General features: G+C 42.4%; 1 protein-coding gene across 11 annotated transcripts in view; it reads left to right on the forward strand.

Annotated features, from left to right (window-relative positions):
• SLC24A2 (solute carrier family 24 member 2) overlaps positions 1-24,984 on the forward strand; it is a 273,770-nt gene that overhangs the window by 158,702 nt on the left and 90,084 nt on the right. For 9 of the 11 annotated variants that reach the window (XM_073636439.1, XM_073636393.1, XM_073636481.1 and 6 more), the window contains 2 exons: positions 1,723-1,755; positions 8,334-8,442. In XM_073636439.1, the coding sequence (XP_073492540.1) occupies positions 1,723-1,755; positions 8,334-8,442 (142 nt within the window). The remainder of the gene's footprint in view (positions 1-1,722; positions 1,756-8,333; positions 8,443-24,984) is intronic. The other 2 variants (XM_073636455.1, XM_073636472.1) reach the window with 1 other exon arrangement.

Below are 24,984 nucleotides of genomic sequence, written 5' to 3' on the forward strand. Positions count from 1 at the left end.
TAGTTTTTTTTTAATCTGTGCAGCAAGAAATTGTTCTAGTTGAAAGGAATTCTGTAATAAAAAAAATATGGGAGCTGCCATTGCTAACTTCTCAGTTTAAAAATCCAAAGCATGCAGCTCTAATGACTTAGTACTTTCACAAACCCAGAACAAGTATACCGATCAGGAGTTCTGATTCAGTTTGACTTGCTGCATACTTGCTCTAAATATATCAGAAAGTATTGAAGGCAGACACAGCCAAACAACTAGTATTTTCATAAGCAGCCTACTTATTTCTTCCATGTGAAGTGTATTTTCATCCAAAAAAGCTAAAGTTGTATTAAAATTATTTTATACTGTAACAGCCCTGACCTGAACTTAAGTTGGGATTGGGACAGAGGTAGCGCCAGCTGGCTATTATATGGTGATATCTACATTTTATAAATAGATGAATGACTGTCACTGGGGTATTGCTCTACCAGTGATGGAAATTGTTTCCACTAAAAGAAGTAAACATATTTTTAAAATCATCAAGACATTACCTTACTTGATTTGTCCTGATGTATTTGCTAGACTTAGAAGTTATGATAAATTACATTTTTCTTCAATGTCTATAAAATTCTCATACTCATGGAAGACTTATGCCGTGTACACACGGTCGGACTTTCTGGCAGAAAAAGTCAGATGGCAGCTTTTCATCGGATATTCTGACCGCGTGTATGCCCCATCGGACTTTTTCTGTCAGCATTTCCGACGGACTTAGAAAGAGAGCCTGTTTTAAAGTTTTCCGTCGGAAATGCCGAAGGAGTTTTGCCCAATGCAAACTCTGGCTGTGTGTACACGGCATAAGTCGATACTGTTTTTCAGAAATTCAAAAAAGCTCTGTCTAAAGTTCTTGATTTCTTGGTGCCACTAAACATAACAAATTGGTAAATTTGAATTAATTGTTTTAAGTATCAAATATGTTGTAACACTACTCTCAAATGTATTAATTGTATCAGCACACCATACAGAATGTTATGTATGTACTGCACTGATACCAAAAAGCAGTCTTTATTTGGACATCTTAATAGCTTAATTGGCCTTAGGGATTGCTATTCTTACAAGCCCTTTTGAGCTACTCAAATCCTTAGGCATGTGCTTTTCATATGCGGGATCTCCCTTACGGAAATACGCTTGATGCTTGAACATGTCTGATGCACAGCATACATGCACGTAATATTTTTAAACCAACATAATATTATTTTACAGGTCAGTAATGATAATAATGGTAACTTGATTTTGTTATTACTGATTAAACTCGCAAGGGTCAAATGGTTACTAAATTTACCATAATGTTTCATAAATTTACTATACCAGTAAAAATAAATTTGTCTTTAGAGGAAAGGTGTGGCACACAAGCCTTGGGTCCTAACTTTAAAGCAAGCATGCATATTCATAAATTCCTCTGAAGAAATGGAAATTGATCTGGGACGCATGATAGGAAATTAAATAATCTTTAAATAGGATGGGAGGCATCCAGTAGATTACTAAGAGACAACTGGCTAGGCCTGACACCATTACTTGTGGCTTTAGTCCTCAGAAATCACTGTGTTGTCAGCCATAACAGGAAAATTGGGGCTGAGTTCATTTCTGGCAGTTTAGCAGTTTTTTACTTTTTCATGGTCTTTGCAGGGATAAAAACTAGGGCGATATGCTGGACATACATAATAAGGATGCATACTGTTTTTTTTTTTTTTTCAGACATGGACTGAGGCGGTTACATCCCCTACTAAGGTCAGTATTTCTTATAATACAGTATGTATAATGATGAATTAAATTTGTAGCTTAAGATCTCTTTCTACAACCTTTGAACTGCTTAGTTCCTCTCATCTGAGTGCCAATAGCACAAATACTGTCATGCACCTAGCCACTTTCAGGCAAAGAAACGTGGGACACAAATGATTGTCCAGTTGTAAGCAAAGTCCCGCTGTTCACAGGTGAGTCAGCAAGGCTGTGCAATCCAACTGTGTAATCTCTGAGGTGGGGTGCATGCCCTGTCACTGCTACAGAGTAGAGATGAACAAAGAAATCGGATGGCTGCACTCCAACAAACGATGCAATTCAATTCAGCTTTATTCAATGGATCAATAAAAGCATTGGTAGATGAGCATAGAGACAGGGGAGAAACAGGTTGTTTTATCAAAAACACATATGGTTGAACCAGGTGTGTTCAATTAGGTGATTGCAACCATTGTTCCCAGATTTATTTCCAATTAAAGGAAAAAGCAAAACATAATCCCAATAATGGACATAACAAAATAAAATAAGAATGAAAACATAAATGTAGAAATAATAACAGCAAAAAAAACACAAAAATGGAAACACTAATAACATAAAAACTACAAGATACAGCGCTTTGCTCCAATACTGGAGCATGCACACACAATAGTGGCATCAATGAGAGACTCGATTATAACTATACCCAAACAACAAATAAAATAAATAAATCAAACCCAAAACCAAGTCTCAATCATAATAATGGGTCAGATCCCACTCAAAATTTAACTCTGTGGGGATCTTGGTTTGGAGAGTAAATATCCACAAAACCTCCCGTTTACAGAGGATTCTGAAACTATCCCCACCTCTCCTAGGAGCTGTTACTTTTTTGATGCCCTGTATTTGCAAAAGGGTCACATCACCCCCATGGACTTCAGTAAAATGTCTGGCGACATTTGTACCATGTTGTGTTGACACTGGTAGAAGAACCCTATGTTAACAATAATTACCAATTTACATGGGCATCTGAAGCACCACGTTTAGATACATACATTAGATATCATGAAATCAATGGGGCTATACACACATCTGCATCTACACACAAAAATGTGTCTAGTTTTTACCAGCATACAACAAAATGTGAAACACAGCTGTGTCCAGGGCTGTAGATATCTACAGGTTTTACAAGTTACATGTGTAAACACATATAAACACATACATACGTAGTATAGTCAAGTCACTAGAATGATTGTACGCTACTAAACATTGTGCACATCTAAAAATGCACATCTAAAAATTTGTACTTTAGGTGCGTATTTTACATAGGTTCTTCTGGCAGCTCTGTCAACAAGAACCTGCATTTCATGCAGAAAATACATGTATGCACATGTAAAAGAATCTTAAAAGCTGTCTGCAGATGTCCAACCAATATTCCAGGCACTTGACAAAAGCTAGGTATTTCTAAACAGGGATACAAATCTCTAAACAAATTGAAGTCTGTCTCTGTTGCACCAGACCAAACTCTGAACTATTTCCCGAAGCAGTCCAGTGCAAAAAAAATTAAGAGACATTAAGCACATCACAACATCATTTAGTGTTGTAGATTGGAGAATGTTACTGGGATTATTTCCTTTAGGTTTTAGTGTTTTGTAAAACAGCCAACGAATGCATGTATACGGAACCTTGTACTCCACTTCTCTACTGTACTGGATCAGCAGCTAAATGTGAACACGCATTGTCAATCATAAGGAAAGCAAAGCTCCAGTAACAACATTTGGTGCACCTGTAATTTGGTTGCTAGAAACCAAAGAGTAAACCCCATCCTCAAGGAACTTTAGGGTACATGGTTTGTAAATATTACATTTCTGCTGGATCCTACCAGAGACATCTGTCATTTGTATTGTATGTGTGAAGGAGTTTCCCCCAAATAACAGTTCCCGTGTCTACTCTTTCCTGTTTAACCAAAATCCATGTCTCTAAACATCCTGACAATTCTTTATTGAGCTGCTACATACATAGAGTCTTTGGTGCAGTAGAGTATATGGCAGAAGATAGTTTAAGGAGGGTAAGATCTGAAACACATGGACAGAATAGACACCAAACTACCGTATTTATCGGCGTATAACACGCACTGGCGTATAACACGCACCCCAATTTAGGAGGGAATTTTAAGGAAAAAAAACTTTTAGGAGGGAAGTTGAAGGAAAAAAAACTTACATTTAAATGCCCATGTCAGTGCAGCCTTCCCCAGTGCAGCCTTCCCCAGTGCAGCCTTTCCCAGTGCAGCCTTTCCCAGTGCAGCCTTGCCCAGTGCAGCCTTCGATCCCCTGTCCTGAGCTTTAAAATCGCCGACCGCGATTTGAAAATGGCGCCGCCGGTGCCGAAATACACCAAGCCGGTCCTCGGCTCTTTCCGGCGGCTCTCGTTCACTTTCGGCTCCACTCGTAGTCCCGAGCGGAGCTATCCGAACCTAGCCGAGTAGGTTCGGATAGCTCCGCTCGGGACTACGAGTGGAGCCGAAAGTAAACGAGAGCCGCCGGAAAGAGCCGAGGACCGGCTCGGTGTATTTCGGCGCCGGCGGCGCCATTTTCAAATCGCGGTCGGCGATTTTAAAATTGTGACAGCTCGGGATCGCAGGGGATCGGCGTATAACACGCACCTGCGACTTTCCCCTGATTTTAAGGGGAAAAAAGTGCGTGTTATACGCCGATAAATACGGTATCTGCTTCATGATGTATTTCATCCTATTTCTTTTGAGGCTCAAAGTTGTTGTAAAGTTTAGTTTTTTTTAATTAAAATATGAAACATGTTATACTTACCTGCTCTGTGCAATGATATGGCACTGAACCTCCTCTACTGGAGTCCTCTGTTGGCGATCTTGGCTCCTCCTTTTCTCTGTGTGGCGCCATAGGAAGCCACTTCCTATGGGGGGCACACCCATGGGCTTACTCCTGAGTCGAGCTGTGTGCGTTCATTGACACACACAGCGTGGCTCAGCTCTGCCCCTGCTCTCGGCTCCCAGGATTCGATAGACAGCAGCAGGAGCCAATGATTCCCGCTGCTGTCTCTGGGCCTGTGAGGGGGAGAGAATCAGCACTACTACAAACAGGCACAGTGCTGAATCAATACAGGACTCAGGTAATTATTTAGGGAGGGTAAGGGGAACAACTAGTGGAACGTTTTTTACCCTAATGCAGGTAATGCATTAGGGTAAAAAAAAACTTTTGGCTTTACAACCACTTTAACACATATAAAATGGATTTATTGGGTTGTAGAAGCCTCCTATAAACCTGTTCTCTTGGTACTTTTGTGAGCACACTTACTTTTTATTTATTATAATTTCAATAAATAAAGCTACACTATAATGTTGCACTGGGCTTTTTGAAATATTATTACTGCTGTTCTTTTTAAAGTGGTTGAAGTGGTTGTAAAAATCATATCCCTCTATAGTATGTACTTGTCTCAATACAGAGCACTAAGTGTCATTTCTGTCTGCTGCATTGTTCCTCTGCTATCTGCTTGAGTTATTCCATACAACTTTCCCTGACACCAAGAGGTAAAAAGGTGACAGGGGAGGATACTCCAGCATGCAGCCTGTAATTGACAGCCCCAGCTTTGTTCCTGTGTGCTGTGTGTGTGGGGTGTTTCTTCCCTCCAATCAGCTCTCAGGGATCTACTCACTGACATCTGCAGAGTGTAGCTTCAGATCACTGCCCCCTATTTTCTGAAAGCCTAGACAAGTTGTATAAATTCTGCATTGAACAGCTGTATAGAAGAGAAGACTGCAGATAAACAGCTACAACGTATGTTGGAGGATTTGTTTAATCTGTGTGTATTTCTGTGCTGAATGCCTCTATTGTAGATTTATATACATAGACATGTTTTAGTATTTTGTACTACAAGGCTTGTTTTTAATGTGCTAATGTATTTTTACACCATAAGGTACAGCAGTTCTTCCAAAATAATCTTTTTACTTATTGTTTAAGTTACTTTTCGTTTTAAAATTTTGATCTTTTCTTTGTTTGTTGTAATCAAAACTATTCTGCAGCATCCCAGTACTGCCATGGTGAAGGCCAACATAATGGAGGCACACAACGTTAGTCTTTTAAAATGATACTTACAAAATAAATTAAAATTACCACTAAATTACAGACTCTGCTAACACAAAATAAATATGAGGTTGTTGTTTTTATATGTCAGTTTTAGTTCATGCTTTCCATAAATGAATGATCTACCACTAATACATTATAAAAATAAATGGTGGCTTAGTGTATGAAAAGCTGAGCTCTTTAATATACGTCTGCATTCAAAGGCAAATTGTCCATACCCCCTCTTGGTTTGAGTGTGCCAGCTCTAAGCTGTTTATTAGAATACTGGCTTTGCATATGCCTTTGATTTGTCCTCTAGTGATCACCATGATCTTTTTGCAACCAGGAAATAAAACCACATCATAAACATATCCTTTTAGAAAATAACTGTTCTCTGAAATAGAAATATGATTTGCTTTTAAGGGAAACATAAAGAAAAAATGTGTTGCCTTTGCGATCTTTTATGCCAAAGCACTCCTTTAGAGCAGCTGTCCAAACTTCTTGTGTTATGGTCTACAACAACCCTGTTATACAGGGAAGAATCAAATTGGGAGAGCACAGATCTTTTTCAGTAAATCTTCAGAGTCTGTCCTTCATAAGAATGAACGAAAAATGTGCTGTCTATGAAACCCAAAAGTTCTTATGCAGTCAGCAAAGTAATGTTGGCTATTATTTATTAAGAAAAATATCACACAAAGATGTAATGGATTTTATACTTTTTCAACTTTAAAATAATACTGAGGCAGAAATCACACTGCATATGTTATCTTGAGCTGGCAATTCATTTAAAACAGATGTCCCTTAATTACACAAACAACGTGCATTTCTTGCGTTCCAAAGGTCTAATATACAAACGAATGCTCCTGTTAAACAAACTTGTTTTCTTTTTTCTAACGGCAGGTCCCATGTCTTGGTGGGCCTAGGCAGGCCCAGACTGTGACAAAAAATAGGTCTGGGCCTGCCTAGGCCCACCAAAAAAAAAAATAGGCCTGGGCATTTTAGACTGAGCAGCCAATTTTTCCAGGGATGGGGGGCAGTTTGTGATGGGATATTTTCGGAGTCAGTCCTCTGCAAGAGGTACTGTGATATAAAGGGGACTGCACTGTAAAAGGGTACTGTAATGATTACAATGCCCCTTAAGGCTATGTTTCCACTAGTGCGTCCCCAAAGTTGCGCGATTTACACTGCAACTTTACAATGCGATTTATGTTGTGATTTGATGCGACTTTAAAAACTACTTTGATGTTCTGCGATTTAGCCAGAGTGATGTAATTCCTTATCCTGCTTAGTTACTTCCCCTTCCTGTCTTCCACACTCACGTACATCAATAAAGGAAGTGATGTATTTGGGAGGAGCAGAGATCATGTGCTTCCGTAGACTTCCGTGGAAGTCGCAACAAAGTCGCGGTGTCAGACATGTACATGCGACTGCATTGCGACTTAATACCTTTCTATGGAGAACAAGTCGCACCAAAGACGGAACAAAGTAGTGCAAGAACCTTTTTTGGAGACGCTGCGATCTGAGTCGCACTAATTAGAAAGGGGACCATTGAAATACATGGGATTTGACTTGTCATGCGACTTGACATGTGTCAAGTCGCAAAACAAGTCGCAGTAGTGGAAACAGAGCCTTACAGTGCCCCTTGCAGTCATGCCCCCCTCCCTTTTCTCTCTAATCACAGTGCCCCCTTTTACTCTCTGCCACCCCTGCACAGTCCTACCGTCAGCAGGTTAGTGTCAGGATTCAGTCTGTGCATCCTCTCCAAGGTCTCCAGCGATGTCATCCTATCAGCAGGGCAGGGGTCGGGAGGAGCTGCAGATCTGGATCGTATTAACAAGCGGGTGATTACCTGCTTATTAATAAGAAAATACTCCCGCTTTCTGTGCAGATCTCCAGCTCCTCCCACCCCCTTCTTTGCTGATAGGATGACATCATTGGCAGGGCAGGAGAGTCGGGAGAGGAGGTGAGCGGCAACCATGCTCCGTGTTAACTCTGTCTGAACTGTGATCGTCACTTACCTCCTGTTGTGTGGCCTGGTCATTCAACAGGCCATGGACCAGTACTGGTCCGTGGCCTGGGAGTTGGGGACCCTTGCATTAGCCAGCTCTTGTGCGGACATGCGGAACCAGACCACAGGGCAAATACCGGTGTGCCCTAAGGCCAGTCCGGGCCTGGGCCTAGAACATAACATCATTTTACTTCATTGTTAAAAAAAAACTGATCAATGGTTTATTTTATATGGTATGATTCATCTTGCAACTTCTTACAACTTCACTTGCTTCAATATTATTGTCCTCCCCCACCGGCGGAGAAATTTCCACTTGCTTCCTACCTTGATGACCACACAGGAAGCAAAGGAAAATTTCCTCTGTAATGACATAAACAGTAATACACATCTGACAAAAGTTCTATACCTTTGTTGAAAGAGGTCTTTTCAATGCTTACATAAAAAAATTCAAAATGTATAGGCTGGAATTCACCTATAGCATATATTACTTTTTTCTACAGACAAAACCAAGGCTACAGCGAGGTGGCAGCTCTGCATCACTGCATAACAGCCTTATGAGAAATAGTATCTTTCAGCTAATGATCCACACACTTGATCCTCTGTCTGAAGGTAATTCTCTTTTCTCTTTCGCATATTAAACATTTTTTTTTGTATACATTAAATTGATAGTTTTTTTTGGTTTAAATGTGTATTTTTCTTTCAGTTTCAAAAGTGGAATAAAACATAATTCTTTTAAATGCCCATAATTACTAGGTACAAGGATAGAGACTGGTGAAATTTATTAGTATTACCCTCACACTGTAATTGAAACATATTTACTTGTTACTATTTTTCTAGCAGCTACACCCATGTTGATTTTGTGGTGTTTGGATATATACTGAGTTGGATCGTAATTATAATGTTAGTCCTGGCATGGAAAAAAATTTCATTTTGCAAACTGAAGTTGATTATATAATAGTTTATTTTTTTTATTTCTATCAGGTTTTTACTTATTGTTATAATAACCCTGAGAACTATATTTATGGTGTTTAAAGCCACAAAAAAATACTTTTGCATTGCAAGGGTTAAATGTTCAATATATCTAGGGGGATATTAGGGATAAGGAGTAATACTTACCTTGGTCCTGACACCTGTAGACTCCCTCTATCTGTGCAACTGTTTCCCTGCAGCCCAGATCCAGACCTGGTCACAAACACACCAATACCACATACAAAGCTGGGTAACCAGCCCTGCATTGCATAGGATGACGCTGAAGAAACCACCCACAGGCCAGAGCTTTGGGGGAAAGGAGAACAGCGCCAAGCCTGCTGGAGCGGGTGTATCAGGGTACACAACACTGCTGGATCTCCTACCCCATAGAAAACAAGAATTTAACCCTTGCAGTGCTGGGGAACCCCACTGCAAGAGTATTTTTTTCTTACAATCTTGTAGTTCAGCTTTAAATAGATATGAAAATATGCCAATTGGTATATTAACAAATCTGCTTTCTTACTATTGCTGGCACACTCCTGCTATTGCATTAGATGATTATACAGATTTTTTTGGAAGCTATATTTTTTTGTTAAAACAGATATGAAATGTGTGAATAATTACGTTAACTTCCTATTGCTGTTACACACCTGCTATACCATTGGAGGTGTAAATGGAGGTTGTCAGTGACTCGTGACAGTAGTTCAGCTGTTGCAATGAGCATGTTGAAATATGTACATATGGTATGACTTGGTGTTATACCTGTTTACTTTAAACACCCTTATTGGAAAAACAGATTTTTCTTTAGGACAATCTCAGATGAAGCATTTTAAATGCAGCTTTTTGTTCATGGTAAAGCTCTGTGTGTCTATTTTACTGTATGCTGAGCTACATCAGTATTCGTGTATGGTGTTTTTGGAAAGTGATTGCTCTTCATATCTCCTGTATGTACTGAATGTGTACAGATATAAATAAATAGTGTGATTTCAAAGCCACATCGGTGTTAGCAGAGGCTTAATTTGGGATTTTTTTTTTTTTAAAGAATAAAAAAAAAAAAAGTGTGGGCATACAATTTACATCACAAAGTCACAGTAAAAATTTATACCATTCCAACATTGCTTCAGAACAAATTTGAAATTCATTACTTCGATGTCCCAGTTTGAATTACTTCAAACCATGCACTATTGATCTAGGACATTAACATTCACTAGCATTACTCAGCCTAGTGTTCTAAGGAGCTCTGTTGGTCAACACCTCTGCCTTACACTGTGATAAAAAATGGACTTCACACTGAACCGAAGAAAGGAGGAAGGGCGACAAATCAAGAAGAAAACAAAAGAGGGAAAAGAGGAAAGGAAGAAAGAGAGGGGGAATCTGGCGTTTCCAATGATTGAATGATTGATCCCATCTGTATTCAGGTATTAGGGATCTTCAATAGTGGTTACAGATAGGGTTGCAGTTTAGGGGAATTGTAGATGCAGGTGTACCATAACCATAAAAAATGTCAAATGACCTTCATGGAGACAGGCAATCGACTCTTCCATTCTCATAATGTGGTTCAACTCCTCCATCCATTCTCTAACTGAGGAGGGGATTGTTGACTTCCAATATCTGGGAGTTAATGTACAGGTTGCTGATTAAAGGAATCGAAGCAGACCCTTTTTGATCTTAAAGATAAATGGATAGAATCGCGACCTCAGGCAGGGACGTGCCCATAATGAGATGACAAGATGGCATGCCAGAAGGGCCAAATGAGGGGACAGGTCCACCACAGGCAAAGAAGATTGCCACTCAGTGTGCTACATCACCAGCACCGGTCAAGGATGGAGGATGGATGAGATAAATTTGTGCAACAAGGCAGGGCTTCTGTACCACCGTATTATGAGTTTAAAATTCCTCTCTTGTTTTTGGGTGGCTAAACTGGCTTTAAATGTGAGGAGAAAAGCTTTATCCCAAACTTTGTCTAAAATAGCCCAGTTCTCTCACTCAGTCTGAGGTTTAAAACTGATGTTTTGGGAAGGCCCTGGAGAGAAGAATATTATGGCATGTGGGCTGTCTAATGGCCCGTACACACGATCTGAAAATCGGACGAAAAATACCGCTTTCGAAGCGATCATACGATAATCGTATCGTTAGTACAGAGCTTTCTACAGCCAATCACGACACTTCATCCGATATTATCCAATCGGACAAACACAAAAAAATTCTCATATGATACCAGATTGTACGATTTTCATTTAATTACTTAAGGACCAGTCACCGCATTTGTACTGCGGCAATGTGGCTGCTTCCCGCGAATCGGCGTCATTGTACGTCGGCTCGTAGACGACGATTTGTGGGCGTGCGCGCACCACTGGAGGCACACGTGCGCCCACTGGCCAGCGGGGGAGCTAATCAGTGGGTGGGGTGGACTCAATGTCTGCCGGCCACCCATGATTGTTCCCGGCAGTGACAGACTGTGTAAACAAGGCAAATCTCCATTCTGACAGGGGGATCATACAGATCCTGTCTTTCTGCTATGCAGGAAGATGGATCTGTGTGTTTTCCCAGTCACACAGTCCCCCATACAGTTAGTAAACACACTGAGGGAACATATTTAACCCCTTGATCGGCCCTGATGTTAACCCCTTCCCTGGCAGTGTCATTAGTACAATAACAGTGCATTTTTAGCACTGATCACTGTAATAATGTCACTGGTTCCCAAAAGTGTCAAAAATGTCAGTTAGGTGTCCGATCTGTCCGCTGCAATGTCGAAGTCCCGCTAAGAATCACTGATCACTGCCATTACCAGTAAAAAATAAATAACAAAAAATGCCATAAATGTAGAATATGTAGAAGAATACATAGTGGCCTAAACTGATGAAGAATTTTTTTTTTTTACCAATTTTTTCTTTTGGATATTTATTATAGCAAAAAGTCAAAAATATTGTGTTTTTTTCAAAATTTTCGCTCTTTTTTTATTTATAGCGCAAAAAATAAAAACCGCAGAGGTGATCAAATACCACCAAAAGAAAGCTCTATTTGTGGGGAAAAAAAGGACATCAATTTTGTTTAGGTACAGCGTCGCACGACCGTGCAATTGTTAGTTAAAGGGATGCAGTGCCGTATCGCAAAAAATGGCCTGGTCATTAAGGGGGAGAATCTTCCGGTCCTTAAGTGGTTAATCAGTACAGTTTTCATTGGAAAATATGATAGAAATACACTGCAACACATGACATCAATTCTGAGTTTTTATTGTGTCGTATGAGAATTTTTGTAACTTTAGTAACCTCTCATTTTTTGATAAGCGACTAGCATGCACAAAAAACAGACGATCTGTCATCCGATTTTTGGATCGTGTGTATGGGCCATAAGTCTTGCGAACCTCAAATTATTTTAAGCCTCTATGTAGTTGTCCAAGGCCCATGAATTTTGTGAGGAAATAACATAACTGTAGATAATTTTTTTTAATATACACACTTTATTGCCCAAGTATTGGGACGTCTGCTTTTACACGCACATGAACTTTAATGGCTTCCCAGTCTTAGTCCATAGGGTTTAATATTGAGCTAGAATAGCTTCAACTCTTCTGGGAAGGCTGTCCACAAGGTTTAGGACTGTGTCTATGGGAATGTTTGACCATTCTTCCAGAAGCGCATTTGTGAGGTCAGGCACTGATGTGGACGAGAAGGCCTGGCTTGCAGTCTCCGCTTTAATTCATCCCAAAGGTGTTCTATTGGGTTGAGGTCAGGGCTTTGTGCAGGCCAGTCAAGTTCCTTCACCCCAAACTCGCTCATGCATGTCTTTATGGACCTTGTTTGTGAACTGGGTCACAGTCATGGTGGAACAGGAAGGGCCATCCCCAAACTGTTCCCACAAAGTTGGGAGCATGAAATTGTCCAAAATGTCTTGGTATGCTGACGCCAGGGCCGGTGGTATCACTAGGCAAACTAGGCAGCCGCCTAGGACGCACTGCTGCCTAGGGCGCCCGGCCACTGATGTTCCTACTCTGTTCTTTCTGCAGCAAGCAACTAAGTCTCAGCATCAGCCTGCAGCCGCCGCTCCGTTCGCACATAGTGTCAGAGGCGCAGCGGTGGTGGAGGACTGTGTCTGTGTCTCAACTCCGGAATGAATGGAAGCAAGCAAGCATTCATTGATGGGCGCTGGTGAGGCTGCATTTGATGGGCGCTGGTGAGTCTACATTTGATGGGCGCTCCATTAAAAGGGTGGCGTATACATGGGCAAAGCAAAGGGGGTGGAGCCAATGGGGCACGGCAAAATGAGGCTTCGCCTAGGGTGTCAAAAATCCTTGCACCAGCCCTGGCTGACACCTTAAGAGTTCCCTTCACTGGAACTAAGGGGCCAAGCCCAATCCCTGAAAAACAACCTCACACCACAATCAACCCTCCACAAAATGATTTGAACCAGTGCACAAAGCAAGGTCCATTAAGACATGGATGAGCGAATTTGGGGTGGAGGAACTTGACTGGCCTGCACAGTCCTGACTTAAATCCGATAGAACACCTTTGGATAAATAAGAGCAGAGATTACGAGCCAGGCCTTCTTGTCCATATCAGTGCCTGACCTTACAAATGCGCTTCTGGAAGAATCGTCAAACATTCCCATAGACACACTCCTAAACCTTGTGGACAGCCTTCCTAGAAGAGTTGAAGCTGTTATAGCTGCAAACAGTGGGCTAACTCAATATTGAACTCTATGGACTAAGGCTGGGATGCCATTAAAGTCCATGTCCATGTGCATGTAAAGGCAGGTGTACCAATACTTTTGGTAATATAGTGTATAATTAATGTATTTAGCACTACCAGGAAGAGACAATGATAAGCAAGTGTGGGCAGAACAGAGTGGACACTTAGCTAGCAGAGGTGTTGGGTTGACAATACAAAATCCAGAATATAATAGTGTATTAGAGCCAGCAACTGCTATTCTTGTCCATTGATGGAGGAACAAAATAACAGCGGTATGAATGAACAAGATACGGAACATTTGATGACTCTTATGCCCTGTAAACACGATCGGAAATTGATCGGACATCCCGACAACAAAATCCATGGATTTTTTCCGACGGATGTTGGCTCAAACTTGTCTTGTATACACGGTCGCACAAAGTTGTCGGAAAATCCGATCGTTCTGAACGCGGTGACGTAAAACACGTACGTCGGGACTATAAACGGAGCAGTAGCCAATAGCTTTCATCTCTTAATTTAATCTGAGCATGCTTGGCACTGTGTGCGTCGGAATTGTCCACACACGGTCAGAATTTACGCGAACGGATTTTGTTGTCGAAAAATTTTATAGCCTGCTATCAAACTTTGTGTGTCGGAAATTCCGATGGATAAAGTCCGATGGAGCCCACACACAGTTGGAATTTCCGACAACAAGCTCCGATCGCACATATTCTGTCAGAAAGTCCGACCGTGTGTACAGGGCATTACAGTTCACTGCATGTGATTTTTCTATAATGAATCCAATGAGTTATAAATGAAAGAAGATACAGCATGGCCCTGTGGAGTAGCATAGAGTTATAAGAGGACAACATATTTTGGAATTTAAACCTCACTTATATGACAATAATAATAAGTAGTAGAATGGGCTTGTTGTAATACAATTACATTAATGACCAATGTGTTTGAGGACAAGCTCATCCTATACCTCTCCACCTCCACATTTGCCATGTGGACATCAGGCCCACCAATGAATAATTGCCATACCATAGAAGAACAAATATATTCAAATATAAATAAAAAATATCACTAAAATGCTGAACATGAACATCACTGAAATACCAACATGCTGCCTAATCCTGATGAAACCCTGTATTTCTGTCAAATGCAAGAGTCTCTACTGCCCTTTGAAGTTCACTCATTTGACAATTACAGTATATTAAAGGTGTGGGGTTTAGACTTGACTAGGGCAGAACAGTGGCGTAGCGTGGGTTGTCAGCACCCGGGGCAAGGCAAGTAATTTGCGCCCCCAACCTGCAGACTTTTATCACTCCCCCGAGTCCCTTCAAATACAATAGTACTGACCTACCTGATTCCTATACTGACCACTACACTAACCTACTTGATTTCAACACTGACCAACCTGATTCCTTTACTGACCATTACACACTACACTGACCACTATACTATACTGTCCACTACACTAAGAACTACACTGACCACTATACTGTCCACTACACTACACTGACCACTATACTGTCCACTACACTGACCACTATACTATACTGTCCACTACACTACACTGACCACTACACTACACTACACTGACCACTATACTGACCACTACACTGAGAACTACACTGTCCACTACACTATACTATACTGACAACTATACTACACTGAGAACTACACTACAGTGACCATTACACTGTCCACTACACTACACTGACCACTATACTACACTGACCACTATACTATACACTCCACTACACTGTCCACTACACTATACTGACCACTACACTAACCACTATACTGTCCACTATACTGACCACTACACTATACTGTCCACTATACTGACCACTACACTGAGAACTACACTACACTGACATCTATACTGTCCACTACACTACACTGACCACTATACTACACTGTCCACTACACTACACTGGCCACTACACTACACTGACCACTATACTGACCACAATACTACACTGTCCACTACACTACACTGTCCACTATACTACACTGACCACTACACTATACTGACAACTCTACCATATGCTGACCACAATACTACACTGTCCACTACATTGACCACTAAACTGACCACTACACAACACTGTCCACTATACTACACTGACCACTACACTACACTGACCACTACACTATACTGACCATTACACTATACAGACTACAATACTACACTGTCCACTATACTACACTGTCCACTACACTACACTGTCCACTATACTACACTGTCCACTACACTACACTGACCACTACACTATACTGACCACTACACTTTACAGACTTCAATACTACACTGTCCACTATACTACACTGTCCACTACACTACACTGACCACTACACTACACTGACCACTACACTATACAGACCACAATACTACACTGACCACTACACTACACTGTCCACTACACTACACTGTCCACTACACTATACTGACCACTATACTACACTGTCCACTACACTGTCCACTACACTTCATTGACCACTACACTACACTGACCACTACACTACACTGTCCACTACACTACACTGTCTACTACACTATACAGACTACAATACTACACTGTCCACTATACTACACTGACCACTACACTATACTGACCACTACACTACACTGTCCACTACACTACACTGTCCACTACACTACACTGACCACAATACTACACTGTCCACTACACTATACTGACCACTACACTACACTGACCACAATACTACACTGTCCACTACACTACACTGTCCACTATACTACACTGTCCACTACACTATACTGACCACTACACTACACTGTCCACTACACTATACTGACCACTACACTATACTTACCACAATACTACACTGTCCACTACACTATACTGACCACTACACTATACTGACCACAATACTACACTGTCCACTACACTATACTGACCACTATACTACACTGTACACAATACTGTCCTGCCTAGTCTTCCTATACTGACACTACATATGCGGCGCCTGTCTCTTCTCTCCCCCCGTGTTTATCCATTCCTCACCTTCTTGTCTTGCATCGGTCTGGAGGATAGGAGGAGGAGAAGACAGCGGCCCGGCGCCTCACACTCTCCAGTGCTCGTCTCCCCCGCGCTCCGGCCAGCATGTTCATTGTTTCCCAGCGCACTGTGATTGGGCGTATGGGGGTCATGTGCGGAGGGGGGACTTCAGGAGCAACCGTGATCGCGAATAGGCCAGCCCCACGCCGCACATGACCCCCATAAGCCCAATCACAGGGCGCCAAACACAAGACATGGCGGAGGAGCGCGGGGGACACAGGAAATTAAATTAGGAGGAGGCAGCCAGTAGTGACACTACTGGCACGAAATTGCGCCCCCCTAAATGTCGCGCCCGGGGCCACGGCACCCCCCGCACCCCCCACGCTACGCCACTGCTGTGCTGTGTTCCAATATCCCAGTGTAAAGTTCTGTTGCTGCTGCCCAGCTCTGCCCTTTTACCATGTACAGATGACTCACCTGCAGACCCTGTGTTTACATGTAAATAACCTGCATTGATATGTAAATAGCGATGGCATTAATATGTAAATAGTCGCAGACCGCAGCATTGATATGTAAATAGAGGCGGCATTCATATGTATACCATGTCCCTCTGAGGTCATATCTACCATCACTTCTGCTGAATGCTGCCCACTGGGAAGGTAAAGGGGCATGCCTACAACTGTAGTCATTAAGCCTAACATCAGCCTGTTCTGCAAGGGTAAGCAAATTGGAGGTAGAACCCTTCTTCAAAAGAACATGGTGCCACAGCACCCTGAATTTTGGTGCATGTGAATACGCACATCTCAGCAGATGCACAAGGGTGTCATTAACAATTAATGGCACTGCTGTGAATCTGCTAAAGGGCAGCATGTTTCTGTGGTGTCAGGAAAGCAATTTTGCATGTATTCCCGACACACAATTGTTAACACAGGCTAAATGTCCAAATCTTCTCATTACATTGGGGCTTGGTGTACAATTATTTTATTCACACTAGTGGCCAGTTTGAAGGCCCCCCTTACATTGGTGATCAGTGTAAATCCCTCTTTACATTGGTGGTTACTGTGAATGCTCCTATTAAATTAGTGGTTAGTGTAAATCCCCATTACATTGGTGGGCAGTGTGGAAACTCCTCTTTTTTGGTAATCAGTAAAAAAATCCAAACTTGCATTTGTGGTCAGTTTTGAATCCTCCCTTACATTGGTGGTCCACGTAGAAGCCCCCTTTAAATTGGTGGTGAGTGTAAATGCCCCTAACATTGGTGGCCAGTGTTGATATACCCTTTTATTGGCTGTTGATGTAAAATCCCCCATTACATTGGTTGTCAGTGTAAATTCTTCATTACATTGGTGATCAGTGTACATTTCCTTGTACACTGGTGGTAAGTGCTAAATCCCCCTTTACATTGGTGGTCAGTGTAAATCCATCCTAACATTGGTGTTTGGTGTAGAAGTGTCAACTTACATTGGTTGTCAGTACAAATCTCCTTCAAAATGGTTGTCAGTTCAAATTCCCCCTTACATGGAGGGCATTGTATATTCCCCCTTACACTGGTGGTTGGTGTAAATGCTCTTATTACATTGGTGTCAGTGTAGAAATCCCTCTATTCTATTGGTGGGTGGCGTAAAATCCCCCGTTAAATGGTGGTCAGTGCAAATTCCCCCTCACATTGATGGTCAGTGTAAATCTCCCCTCACATTGGTGGTCATTGTAAATTCCCTATTACATTTGTAGAATCTCCCACTATATACTTGCCAAAGATTTCCAGCTTTGCTCTACATGATTCAGAATTTGTCACATTGTACTGCCTCTTAACTAATCCCATCCCCCTCCACTGTTACTGTCATTAACCCCCCAGCATTGCCACTGATCACCCCCCTCCCCCAGCATTGCCACTGATCCCAGGAGACCTAGGATTCCTAGAAGTTTTCTGTCTATTGATAGGTCCCCTCACCTCCCCAGTCCATGGTGTGCAGGCAGTGAGGAGATGATGTGCTGTAACCTTTAGCAACCAATCATTGAGCGGTAGGATATGCAGTAACCTCTAGGAACCAATCAGTGAGCAGTAATAATGTGCAGTAACCTCTAGCAACCATTTAGTGAGTGGTATAGATGTCCAGTAACCTCTAGCAATAAATCAGTGAGCAGTATTGATGTACAGTAATCTCTAGCAACCAATCAACAAGCAGAAATCATGTGCTGTAACCTCTCAAAAATAAAAAGTGAGCCATGATGTGTGCTGTAACCTCTAGCAGCCAGCCAGTGAGCGGTAATGATACAATGTAACCTCTGGTAACCAATCGCAATTGCTGCCTGATCTGATTCAGTAAACTGATTTTGAGTCTTGCTATTTATTGTATGTCTCAAAACATGTGGAGAGCGAAATTATATGGAAGAGGGGGCCCAAGAAAATGTTTGCCCAGGGTCCAGTCAATATTAAAGACGGCCCTGGCAAGGCCCAATTCAAAGTCTGGGTTCAGGATCTAAAGGGGGAGTCACAACAGTGTTGCTTTAGAAACTGTGACAGAACGCCTGGCACCCAGCCTGGGTGCTTTCTCCAGTCTGGAACCAGGAACCAGGTATTATAGCTGAGCACCCAAGAACTAGACAACACAAGCTTAGGTGTAAACTGGAACTCACTTTATTGTAAACCTACACAGAATATCTATACCACACAAAATCAGATAAGAGCTTGATCACATTATGCAAACAGTAATATAATTAACATAGTTAAGGAACAGCTAACATAAACAGCAATCTAATTAAACAGTAAGCTAACTAGTCACCTAGACAAGTCTAGGTGACTCAGTGCCCACCCAGACCGTTCAGCACCAGTTCCCCAGTAAGAATACCTAGGGCTGTGCAAATCTCTAAAGGATTAGCAGACTATAGGTGAAACTATAGGTGACTCAATTAACAATGGGATTTCACACTTAGGAGGCACACAATGGAGAAATCATACCATGGGAGAAAGACACCATAGTAAACAGACACCCCAGCATCAGGTTGTTTTTAGCTGATTATATTAACATCTGCTCTGAGTCCCACAGTTTAAAGCAGTCATTGCTGGTTTGGGCACAAAGGCCCCAAATCTGTAGCAAGATCCTAGATTCCCAGAGTCTGTGTGTTTCGGGGAGACATGGACCTAAATCCAAAGCAAGACCATGCCAAGGGTCCTCCAGGCACACACCTCCCAAGGATAGAGCCCCCTCAAAAGCCAGGGCCCATAGTCAGTAGGCAAGAGGCTACCCTGCAATCCCCTCCAAAAGCCCCTGTCCTGGTTGGGTCTGTCACAGAAACATTTTAGGCAGGGTCACATTCATGTGCACTCAAAGCTCAATGGATAAACTGAAATATGATGTGCTATAAATTCAGATAACTAAAAAAGTAACTGTTTAAGTGCTGCAAGATTATTATTGCACTCATCTGACAGTAAGGGAATATATTGTGCATCAAAAGATTGGAATTAAATTGGAATACTGAATATGTTACTCTTGCTACTGGCATCACATAAGCTACTATATATACTCCTGTCTACAACTTAAACAACCCCATTCCAGTGAGAGTGCCCTAATAGACACTCTTGTGGCCTCACTGGACAGTGAAATTTTTGTTGGTAGGGCTCAACTTTGAAGTAAGGAAAATTTTACAATCCAATAACAAAGCAAAATTAAATCAGAGATGGTCATAGAAGAAGGTTTTATGAATTATAAAGATAGTATGCATTTTGTGGTGTCTGCTCTTAATCAGAACGTTACTTTTAAAACTTAAAATTGAGTAACAGTTACTATAAAATACAAATGCGCATAAAAGAAAAATGTTCAAATAGTTTAGGCATTGGCAGTATATACACCAAATGAACAGGAGTATTAATTTCTACTAGGGATGAGCTTTCTGTTCGGGTCAAACATGAGTTCGACTCGAACATTGGCTGGTCGCCTGTTCGTCAAAAACCGAACATTATGGGCCGTTCGCGCCAAATTCAATCAGCGCGTAACGGCCCATAAACTGCGGGAATGCAGTGCATTGCTGTATGATGATTGGCCAGAGCATGCACCTTGACCTGCATGCTTTGGCCAATCACAGCGCCCTCAGCTAAGAGAGCCATAATTGGCCAATCACGGCTCAGGGGGACTAAGTCCACGCTCCACACTATATAAGGCCGCCTGCACATTGGCCTTGTGTAATGTGTCGTTGGCATGGATGGAGAGAGAGTGTCATTCATATCAAGATCGAGCAGCAGGCAGATTATTCAGTTAGCTACAGTGTATTTAATTTATATATACAAACAGTCTTAAATATATATATATATATATCCACTGTATCCAGTTTAGCTAGATCTGACAGTCCGTTCCTGGTGTACTGTTTCTAATATACTTCAGACAGGCAGGTGATTCAGTTAGCTGCAGTGTATTTAATACATATATACAGATAGTCCCGTATATATATATATATATATATATATCCACTGCAAACAGTTTAGCTATATCTCACTGCAGGCCGTTCCTGGTGTACTGTTTCTAATATACTTCAGGCAGGCAGGTGATTCAGTTAGCTGCAGTGTATTTAATTCATATATACAGATAGTCTTGTATATATACATCCACTGCATACAGTTTAGCTATATCTGACTGCAGGCCATTCCTGGTGTACTGTTTCTAATATACTTCTGGCTGGCAGGTGATTCCGTTAGCTGCAGTGTATTTAATATATATATACAGATAGTCTCGTATATATATATATATATATATATATATATATATATATATATATATATATATATATATATATATTTATTTATTTCAGGTACTTATATAGTGCCGTCAATTTACGCAGCGCTTTACATATACATTGTACATTCACATCAGTCCCTACCCTCAAGGAGCTTACAATCTAAGGTCCCTAACTCACATTCATACATACTAGGGACAATTTAGACAGGATCCAATTAACCTACCAGCATGTCTTTGGAGTGTGGGAGGAAACTGGAGTACCCGGAGGAAACCCACGCAGGCACAGGGAGAACATGCAAACTCCAGGCAGGTAGTGTCGTGGTTGGGATTCGAACCAGCGACCCTTCTTACTGCTAGGCGAGAGTGCTACCACTACACCACTGTGCCGCCCATATATACCGTATATACTCGAGTATAAGTCGATCCGAGTATAAGTCGAGGCCCCTAATTTTCCACAAAAAACTGGGAAAAACGTATTGACCCGAGTATAAGACGAGGGTGAGAAATGCAGAGGGTCAACAATGCCCATCTGCAGCTGCATGCCTCCCTGTGTCCTGTGCAGCCTACCTGTATCCTGTGCATGTGTCCTGTACATGTGCATGTGTCCTGTGTCTTGTACATGTGTATGTGTCCTGTGCATGAGTCCTGTACATGTGTATGTGTCCCTGTGTCCTGTACATGTGTCCTGTACATGTGAATGTGTCCCTGTGTCCTGTATATGTGTCCTGTACATGTGTATGTGTCCCTGTGTCCTGTACATGTGTCCTGTACATGTGTATGTGTCCCTGTGTCCTGTACATGTGTCCTGTACACGTGTATGTGTCCCTGTGTCCTGTGTCCCTGTGTCCTGTACATGTGTATGTGTCCTGTGTGCATGTGTCCTGTGTGCATGTGTCCTGTGTCCCTGTGCAGCCTACCTGTGTCCTGTGCAGCCTCCCTGTGGCGATCTCCGATCAGCGTGTGATAATACACTTCAGCGGCCATTCCACTGTTCAAGAGCCGCGCCTCCTCCTCGTCTGTGATAGGCTGACCGCTGACTGCTGAGTGTTCTGCCTATCACGGACATTCTCTCATTCTCATATCATGGACGAGGATGAGAGAATGTCCGTGATAGGCTGTACACTGACAGCTGTTCAGCCTATCACAGACAAGCAGGAGGCGCGGCTTTTGAAAGCTGGAATAGCCTCCGAACGAATTATCACATGCCGGCCGCCATCTGCCTGCATGACACACTGATCATGCAGACAGACGGCGGTGACTCGAGTATAAGTCGAGGGGGGCACTTTCAGCCCAAAAAAAAGGGCTGAAAAATTTGACTTATACTCGAGTATATACGGTATATATATATATATATATATATTCACTGCATACAGTTTAGTTATATCTCCCTGCAGGCCATTCCTGGCATACTGTTTCTAATATACTTCTGGCAGGCAGGTTATTCAGTTAGCTGCAGTGTATTTAATATATATATATATACAACTCTTGTGTATATATATATATATATATATATATATATATATATCCACTGTATCCAGTTTAGCTATATCTGACTGCAGGCCGTTCCTGATGTACTGTTTCTAATATACTTCAGGCGGTGTACACAGTATACAATGCTGTGCACCCATAGTGCAGTTGCTCATACTTTTCTGGTGGTCAATACAGTACACCCATAGTTGTTATTACACTTCTGTTGGTGCACACAGTACCGTGCACACCTATTGCAATTGCTACTACTTTCCTGGTGGTGTACACAATACAATACATACAGTGCACCCATAGTTGTTATTATACTTCTGTTGGTGTACACAGTACCGTGCACACCTAGTGCAGTTGCTACTACTTTCCTGGTGGTGTACACAATACATACAGTGCACGCATAGTTGTTATGAAACTTCTGTTGGTGTACACAGTACCGTGCACCCCTAGTGCAGTTGCTGTTACTTTCCTGGTGGTGTACACAATACATACAGTGCACCCATAGTTGTTATTACACTTCTGTTGGTGTACACAGTACCGTGCACCCCTAGTGCAGTTGTTACTACTTTCCTGGTGGTGTACACAATACATACAGTGCACCCATAGTTGTTATTAAACTTATGTTGGTGTACACAGTACCGTGCACCCATAGTTGTTATTACACTTCTGTTGGTGTACACAGTACCGTGCACCCCTAGTACAGTTGCTACTACTTTCCTGGTGGTGTACTCCATATATACAGTGCACCCATAGTTGTTATTAAACTTCTGTTGGTGTACACAGTACCATGCACCCCTAGTACAGTTGCTACTACTTTCCTGGTGGTGTACACAGTACACAATACAGTGTAGTGTTTTATTGCTAAACAAAATTTACAGCATGTCCGGAGGGCCACCAAGGAGAGGCAGATGCTCACAGGCCACTAAAAGAGGGCAAGAAGGCTCTGTGTCTACAGTCGACAGTGCTGGTCATAGACATGGTGCATCCTCAGCACGTGGCTGTGGGGCACGCTTGTCCTTTTTTCCTGCAGCTGGCCATGTTATTGAGCCACAACATGCAGAAGAGTTGGTGGAATGGATAACAAAGCCGTCCTCATCCTCCTCATCCTCTGTCACCCAGGCTCAGAGTAGTTTGCCTGCCAATGCAGCTGCCAAAGTGGCCTATTCCATCTGCTTCATGTCAACAGTCGCTCCTTCCCTAGCCCCACCATCATGCACAGAGGAGTCCCCCAAACTATTCCACCACAGTGTCGGGTACATGCTGCAGGAGGATGCGCAGCGATTTGAAGGCTCCGATGATGGTACCCAGGTTGAGGAAGGGAGTAACGTCAGCCTAGAGAGAGGGGGTGCCCAAGAAGGTCAAGAAACTGGCAGTCATGTTTCCCCAGCTGCAGCATACTGCCAAGTTTGCTCCAGTGACGAGGAGAGATGGGATGATGAGGTCACTGACTCAACTTGGGTGCCTGATAGAAGAGAGGAGGAGGAGGCACATCTCCAATGAGGTAGGATGCCCTCCAGGGGGCAGCTTAAGGGCAGCCACCCTATTGCATCACACCGCAGAGCTAAGCAGGTGCAGGGCGCTGCTGACTCCCCACATATTTTTGAAAAGTTCTTTGGTGTGGGCCTTTTTTGACACATGTGCAGCAGATCGCACCGTTGCTGTTTGCAATATATGTCTGAAGCATATCAAGCTTGGCCAAAACAGCAGCCACTTGGGCACCACATGCTTGACCAGACATATGACGACCTCCCGTGCAGTCTGTTGGCAACAGTACTTAAAAGACCCACATCAAAGAACAAGGTGGGCCTCTCCTTGCCCCTCATCAGCTGGGTTTTCCAACCCCACTATACCTCCAGTCCTCTCAGAAACCTGCACTGAGAGGAATGAAGGTATAGCAATAGGTGTCCCAAGTACTTGCAGCCAATCTGCTATCAGTTCACCTCCATCTGATTTTAGCAGGCAAATTTCCCTACCCCAGTTGCTAAACCGTCAAAAGAAATTCAGTCCCAGCCATCCACATGCTCAGCGTCTGAATGCTAGCTTGGCAAAATTGCTAGCACTGCAACTGCTGCCTTTTCAGCTCTGCCCCCTTTCGTGAATTTGTGGAATGTGCGGTACCTCAGTGGCAGATTCCCAAACGTCATTTCTTTTCACGGAAGGCCATTCTGGCTCTCTACCAACATGTGGAAGGCAATGTCTTGGCCTCGCTGGACAGGGTGGTCAGCAGTATGGTGCATATTACTGCTGACTCATGGTCCAGCAGGCATGGACAGGGAC

Source organism: Aquarana catesbeiana, linkage group LG01, assembly GCF_042186555.1.
Source record: "Aquarana catesbeiana isolate 2022-GZ linkage group LG01, ASM4218655v1, whole genome shotgun sequence".
NCBI lineage: Eukaryota > Metazoa > Chordata > Amphibia > Anura > Ranidae > Aquarana > Aquarana catesbeiana.